This window comes from Phoca vitulina, unplaced genomic scaffold, assembly GCF_004348235.1.
Source record: "Phoca vitulina isolate PV1807 unplaced genomic scaffold, GSC_HSeal_1.0 scaffold41, whole genome shotgun sequence".
NCBI classification, from domain to species: Eukaryota; Metazoa; Chordata; class Mammalia; order Carnivora; family Phocidae; genus Phoca; species Phoca vitulina.
The window spans coordinates 10,685,606-10,693,361 of NW_022589744.1; the positions used below are offsets into that span (position 1 = coordinate 10,685,606).

The 7,756-nt window shown below is 43.4% G+C and overlaps 1 protein-coding gene across 1 annotated transcript; it reads right to left on the reverse strand.

The window, feature by feature from the left end:
* Positions 1–644: 644 nt before the first annotated feature.
* Positions 645–7,236, reverse strand: LOC116647937 (CMRF35-like molecule 7). Its single transcript, XM_032429601.1, has 3 exons — positions 7,084–7,236; positions 3,433–3,765; positions 645–1,945 (listed from the first exon to the last, which is right to left on the reverse strand). Exons 1-3 carry the CDS (start codon positions 7,121–7,123, stop codon positions 1,767–1,769), a joined length of 552 nt encoding a protein of 183 aa, XP_032285492.1. The 5' UTR covers positions 7,124–7,236; the 3' UTR covers positions 645–1,766.
* Between the last annotated feature and the right edge of the window lie 520 nt (positions 7,237–7,756).

Below are 7,756 nucleotides of genomic sequence, written 5' to 3' on the forward strand. Positions count from 1 at the left end.
GGGTCACAATACTTTTTAAATGGAGTTTGTTGCCTACATGTAAATATGAGCAATTTCACTTCTGGTTTCTCTTTTAAAAGCAGAAATGCCAGAAAACAGCGGGTCCTGCATGGAGAGTGTTTAAGACCTTCCTGCAGCTTCCTAGGGCTTCCAGGATACCACTAAAGCACACAGATTAGAAAGGAAGAAATAAAATTGTCCCTTTGTGCAGATGACATAATTGTGTAGAAAATCTCAAGGAATCTACAAAAAACAAAAAAAAAACAACTGCCAGAACTAAAAAATGAGTTTAACAAGTCACAGGATAAAAGATCAATACACACACACATACACATACATACACACATAAACATACCCACATACATGTACACACATATACACACACATACACACACACAGTCCTATTTCTATACCAGCAATGAGCACGTAGAAACTGAATTGAAATACACGGTGCCGTTCACAGCTGCTGGACAAGAAGAAGAAACACCTGGTATAAATCTAACAGAACATGTGCAACATCCATATACTAAAATTTACAAAACTTAGGTGACCGAAGCCAAGGAATATTTAAATAAATTGCGAGAGGTACCACATTATCAACACAGGAAAGATGTCAATTATCCCAATACAGTCTATTCGTTCCACAATTACATGTAGTTGCAAAAAACCCAAAACATCAGAAATGCCCATCAGGAGTGAAAAAAATTAAACAAATCATGATATGTAGATATCATGGAATACAGTGAAGCCATTTAAAAATTTATAGATACTGATACGGAATGATTTTCAAAATACATTTGGTGAAAATAGACAAGCTGCAGAACAACATGTGATATTTTTCTTTGAGGGAGGGAAAAATAAATACACATATATATGCTTTAGATGCACTGAATTTCTCCACATCACACACACATACACACACACACACTGGTTACAGACCTTACCTTTGGGTAGGGGACTAGGGCAGAAGACAGACCATACCATTTTACTTTACATTCTGTGTACTTTTTAAATATCCTTTTCCTAAAATCCACAGATAAATATAAAAGTTGGGGAATCTGTTCAGTATTTCACTATCTTCCTCTTGCTGAGGAGATGGCAAGTGGTGCATGAGGGAAGACTGCTTCCCCGGGTCACTGGTCCGGTTAACTTGGACCCACGGTCAGCTCTGGTCTCCTAATCCCACACCAGGACATGTCTGCATCCAATGCCTGAGTTCTGTGGTGTATGTAGAAGCTGGAGCTGGTTACTGAATTAAGAATATGCCCATCAGGATCTGCTGAATAAGGAGGCACAAGCCACCCACATGGGTGGGCAGGGAGCTCCCTCAACAGCTAAGCTCCCACTCTGGGGACATGAAACACCCAGGGTCATTTTAATGGAAGGCACAGTTTCAATACACCCACACAAAGCAAGGAGAGTCACAAAGTTTATTGCTTACAGCTGTAGGGGAGAGGCGCCCAGTGAGCCTGGGAAGGGCAGTCCTCCATCCCAGACCACAAGCGAGCAGAAGACTGAGAGCAGGGTGGCAGGTCCTGTTACTTATAGGGTGGTCGGGACAGAGGTCACTGATCTTTCATGGGCTCAACTCCAAGTGGTTATTTTGAAATGTGTCCCAGGAAGAGCAAAGTAGGAACTTATGGAGGAATTCTAAGATTGGGGCCTTATCTAAATTTTAGATTTCGGGTGTAAACCGAGTTGGCATACTGTAAAATGCCTGGGCAGCAACTCATCAATACAACAGCTGATTGTTCTCAAAAGTTGTTTTACTCGCCCCAAATGGTCATGGAGAATGTGTGCTTTTTCTGATTGATGGACAGCCGGTTCTTCTTCAGCTCTGACCCAGTGGTTTGAACAAGGATGGTGCAGCTATTCAAATCAGCATCCGGACACCATGACTTCACGTAGGTCTCCCACCCTGGGCCATAGTGACACTGCACGGTCACTTGCAGGTGTAAATAGATGGAAGGAAATAATGAAGAAAAGAAAAAGTTTATGAATTAGAAAGGAAATATAAAATAGAGAAGACTAAAAAAGCCAACAATTACTTTTTAAACAAAACAAAACCCTTGCAAGTCATGATAAAATGATAGGTCTGAATAATTGATACGAGGAATGAAAAAAAGGTACATCACACAATATCCTGAGCATATTAAAAAGGAGAGGTAGCAAGGGGACAGAGTAATAAAAGGATATCTAAAAAAGTTTATGCCAATAAATTCAAAACTTTAGGTGGAATAAACAACTTTCTAGCAAAAATGATAAAATATGCTAAAATTAGCACAAAAGTGTTAGACAACTTGAATCATCTTGCAACTATTTGAAAGAATCAAATCCATTATTAAAAGTCTCTAGAAGGGGCACCTGGCTGACTCAGTCAACAGAGTGGGACTCTTGATCTCAAGGTCGGGAGTTCAGCCCCACCTGGGTATAGAGCTTACTTACTTACTTAATTAATTAATTGAACCATCTCCAAAAGGAACCCCCAAACCTATAGAGCTTCAACTGACCTATCTGATAACATTTAAGGAATAATGTCTGTCTTACACAAAAAATTCCAGGACATAGGAAAAGATGATACAATCTCAAATCCATTTAATGAGACTAGCATACTCTTGATGCCAAAACCTGACAAGGGCACTTCAAAAAAGAATGTTGTAAACAAAAAAATCACTCTTCAACATAAATACAAAAGTCTGCAACAAAAATACAGCAAGTTCTATATAAACAAGATAATACATCATCACCAAGTTGGGTTTATCCCAAGAATGCAAAATCATTTGAACATGAGAAGCATAATGAGTTAAGCATAATATACATTAACAGAGTCAAGGAGAAAAATCATATGATCATGTCATAGATGCAGACAAAAGTATTTGATAGATTTAAAGAGCCCTTTGACTGGGGAGGCCTTTTCAGACCTCATGAATCAACCACAGCACCCCCACTGTGCTGGGCCTCTTCCCTCTCAGCCCAGGTATGGAACAGGGCATGGGAATAGCCCCTATGAAGTCCCGACCCCAAACGCCAGAACGAGCAAGGACACGTGGGCACCAGAGGTCCAGGAAAGCCTTGGCAGGAATTGGGGTCTCTGGGTCCCAGGGAAGAAGGTCCTTTGGTCCATGGATGAAACTGGGACCATGACCTTGATCTCTATGGACAATAGACTCAGGCACTGTGCTGTGCAGAGAAACAGGTGCCCAGAAAGGCTTGATCCCATCCTGGAGGAGGTGCTGGGAGCCATGAGAGCATCTAAGAGAAGGCCTGTCCCTCCCAACCCATGGGGTCAGTTGGGGTCCTAGAAGAACTCAGGACTCAACCCCCCTGTGTGACAGTTCACTCCAAGTGACCTTAAGTCACTGGAGAGGAACCTCAGGGACCAGGACAGAGAAGACCCTGAAGAGACACCTCCACACCCACACATACTCTTACCTGGGTCAATGGTCACTTTAACTTCGACCCCAAGGTCAGTTCCAGATCTCTCAATCCCACACCAGTAAGTGTCTGCATTGTTCCACCTGAGCTCCTCCATGGTCACGGTGAACGTGCGTGATTTCTGATTGTCCTTGATGGACACATGGTGACCCTTCTCTTCCCGCTCTGATCCATCGGTTCGAACGAGGATATGGCAGTCTTTCCACTGAGCTCCTTGGCACCACCACTTACTGTAGGTCTCCCACCCAGGTTCATAGCGACACTGCACGGTCAGTGAGCCCCGCAGTGGGCCACTCACTGCATTGGACACTGCTACGAGGGCAGATGAGCCTGAAAACACAAAGCCATGTGCTTGTCACACCCCACCCCACCCCCTGAGAGCAGAGCCACAAACTCCTGCATCACAAATAGCTCCTATAAACCCAAGAGTATGATGAGTTGAGTAACAAAAAATACATCTTCCACAAGACAGACCTTTGTCCTTCAAAACTCCACTGGGTCAAAGCCACCACAGAAATCACCTAAGAGCACAACTACACATCTCAGAGACACAAAAATGTCCACACTGAGCAGTGACAGCTTCTGATAATCCACTCCTCCCCCTCCCCGTGGTCAATGTCATCTGGAGAGCAAATGACCCAACGGAAGGCTCGGCCCAGTCCACTTCAGCCCATTGTCCTCGTGCAAAATGTGGGCTCTGTGGCTTCAGATCTTTTCATTTTTCTAGAGTAGCCAGGAATCCGGATTTTGTGTGGAACCTCTCAACTTGAAAACACTGGTGACCAGCACATAAACAGAGCAAAGGAATTTCTGTGTTTTTAGAATCCTAAGAATTATCTACAAAACTATCTGGCAAATTCATTAATGGGATAATTTCTTGATTACATGAAATTGTTTTCCCCTGAATATTGACTATTCGAGTTCTTTGATGGTTCTTGAATCTGTTCTATTGTCTTGGTTCTTTTTTCCCCAGATAGTTTATCTATTTCATAGAGTATGTATTAGCATAAAGTCCTACATTTAGAAAGTATCCTTTATAATTAAAATGTTCGTGTCTGTTTTAATTACACGTTCTGACCACATGTGCTGTGTGATTTGTGTGGCTTACACCTACTACAGGATGTCCTCCTCCTTGTTTCTACTCTCCGCCTGCACGTTTTTTACACGTTAAACTAGTTTTGAGATTAGTTTGTGTTACTGTTTTTATTTCCTAAGTTATTAATTTCTCATATGTATAATTTTATTCCTCTTCTTTCCTCCAGATTACCACTTGTGCTCTTTTTCCAATTTGCTAAGTTAAAGACAGGGATAATTTTCTTCCTTTTGAAGATGAATTGAAGCATGTGAAAGGCAAAGAATTTACTTTGGTTGGCTTTACAAATTGAGATATAATTCACTTATCATGAATTTTAAGTGTATACGTCAGTGGTTTTTAGGGTATTCACGTGGGCGCCAAGTGAAGTTGGGCCACCATCACCTCTAATTCCAGAACTTTCGGTCACTGCAGAAAGAAACCCTGTACCCTTTGTCATTCCCCACGTCCCTCTTCCCTGAAGCCTTTGGCAACCACTAATCTACGTTCTGTCTATTGATTTCTCTATTCTAGACACTGTATATAAACAGAATCCTACAATCATAGCCTCCTTGTCTGGCTTCAGCCACTTAGTATAATGTGTGTTAAGGCTCCAGTCCATGGTAGGGAAGGGCACATTTAGCTTATCCATTCATCAGCTGATGATATATGGGTTGTTTCAACATTTTAACCCAGTGAATAATGTTGCTATGAGCAGTTATGTACTAGTGTCTGTATTGATTCATGGTGAGGGAAGCTGCCACTGTGTTCACAACAGAAATTCCAGGATGGGTTCTCTCAAGAGTCCATAAGAAGCTGCTGTGATTCTGAGAAACTCCCACCAATTATCTTCAACCTCCACCAGCAGAGTAAGGGTTCCCAAGAGTGAGACAGGAAGCCACCCTGAATCTCTCATCTGACCATGCACACTTCAGCTGCCCCCAGAGGGTAAGGCTGCTCTCCCACCTTCTAAATCTCTGGCAGGTGCTTCCATGGACAAACTCCAGCCCATAGAAGGAAGGTGACTGGAGGAAAGGTGATTCCCAGGTTTTTCTCAGTGATGCAGAAGAGGACTTAGAAGGGGTGGTAGTGATGTCAAACGTCAACAGATGAGCCTGTGCTGTTTGCCCCTTGATCAATCTGCCTCTATATTGTCGAGGACTCAATGTTTGTGTTGCCCCACAATTCCTGTGTTGAAGTCCTAAGCTCCAATGGGATGGTACGTGAAGATGAGGCCTTTGGGAGGGCATTAGGGTTAGAGATCATGATGGGGACCTCAGGATGGGATCAGTGCTCTCATAAGAAAAGACACCAGAGAGCTTCTCTCTCATTCTTTCTCTCTGTCTCGTCTATCTCTGTCTCTGTCTCTGTCTCTCACTCTCTCTGCCTCTCCTTGCCTATGCACAAGGTGGAGGTCACCATGAGAAGGTGGCTGCCTGAAAACCAGAAAGAGAGCTTTCATCATGAACTGAATCTGCCTGCACCTCTATCTTGGACTCCCCAGCCTTCAAACTGTGAGAAAAGAAATTTCTCTAGTTCAAGCCACTCAGTCTATGGTATTTTGCTCTTATGACTCACATGCATATGTAACTCTTTTATGAACTTCCAAGTTAAAAAATAATAACATGCAAGTGTTCCCAATAAGTGTTGTACATGCGAATCTCCCCATCAGTGTGTTTTACTTCTACACATATCATGAAGAAGTCAATGGATGAGTAAATGAGGTCATTTTATTTCCCATGATGACCTCCTTCCCAGAAGAGACACTGTCTGCATCCTGCCCCAAGTTATGTAATTCTGGAGGATGAGAAGGAACAGAGTTGGGGTTCAGATGTTCCTACCTTACTAGTTCCTGTCTTCTCTGAGCTTCAAGAAAGAGCTGCCTCCAAGGATTTGACAACCAGCCCAGAAATAGACACCTTCTAATCTCTGTCTTTCCTCCCTCGTGACACCACTCATTGTGTCTTGGTTGTTGCACTGACCAAACTGGACAATGTTCTGGTTTTTGGCTCATTCAGAGCAGAGATTCAGGCAGGCTAATGTGTGTGGTTGAGCAGCTCTCCCGAGAACCTGTCACACCCAGGTTTTGTTCCCTGTCTTCCTCTCTCTACTCTGAGCTCTTCAGAAGAGAGGGTTTCGAATGTAGCTGCAAGTCAAGACCACTGTGCAGGCTTTTAAATGATCCAGATGTCTGAACCCCATTTTGACTCAGTGGGTCTCAGCTGGAGCCTGAGATTCTGGCTCCTTAAAAGTTCCTCAGGAATTGACATTATGTATGTTATGTATATATTTCTGCATGTATGAATCTATCCATCCATCATCCATCATCTGTCTATCCATCTATCTGCCAGGGATGGCAAACAGTGCCCTAAAAACAGGTACCATATTATTTATTTTTATTTTCTTTCCCCAACACCTAACTTAGAAGCTGTCAGGTAAAAAAAAATTTTTTAATTTTTTTTAATGAGAAAAGGTCTGGATGAGTTAAAGGCCCTGCCATTTCCCCCAGGACAAAACCTGTCTGCTTTCTGCCCAGCTCCGCAGGTGCTCTGTCCTGAAGCACCCACCCCACTCACCTTGGACGATGGGAAGGAACGGAACCAAGAGCAGCCACATATCCTGTTGCCTGGGTTGTCTACCTGGTGCTCAGCTAATGCCCACTGTCCTCCAGGGACTGGAACTGAGCTCAGAAGCAAAATGCCTTCTATTTCTCTAAATCGTTCTTTTAGAGTTTCTCTGATCTACTTCCCTAATTTTTTTCTTCAGTTACTTCCTAATTTCATTAATTAGGAGAAAGGCAGTGCCCTCCTTTAGAAGCCTATGGCTGACGTGAGTTGTCTCAATGATTTGGGGAAGCAAAGCGTCCCACTGCCTACAGTGCCATTTACCAGGATGCAGGAGGAGCTGTGTCAGGCCCCTCCCTCTCAGGCTTCCCCCTGTGGTCCTGAGTCCGTCTGAGACAGAAGTGCCATGGGGAGATTTTAAGGAAGGAGAAGTGGCCTTTTCCCATCAGCTTCATTGTGACCTAGACACTTCCTCTGCCACCTGTTGGCATATCTCCCCTGACTGTGGACTAGGGCCACTTCCCAGTCCCAAACTGCTTATGCTAATGCCCTCCTAAGTGACTTTCCCACAAGGGCCCCCTCATCTTTCACATGTCCTCTCCTCCCTCTGTCCTCTGTCCCCTTTCCCTCTCCTCTCTGAGTCAATTCTTCTGTCTCCTTTTTTCTTTTATGTTTTCCATATTTA

What these genes read in the sequence shown, in the direction of transcription:
- LOC116647937 (XM_032429601.1), bottom strand. Translation starts at nt 7,123, where the DNA reads ATGTGGCTGCTCTTGGTTCCGTTCCTTCCCATCGTCCAAG. An exon ending in GTTCCTTCCCATCGTCCAAG is followed by an intron (nt 3,766 to 7,083) that starts GTGAGTGGGGTG and finishes TTGTGTTTTCAG; the next exon opens with GCTCATCTGCCCTCGTAGCA. An exon ending in TAAAGTGACCATTGACCCAG is followed by an intron (nt 1,946 to 3,432) that starts GTAAGAGTATGT and finishes TACACCTGCAAG; the next exon opens with TGACCGTGCAGTGTCACTAT.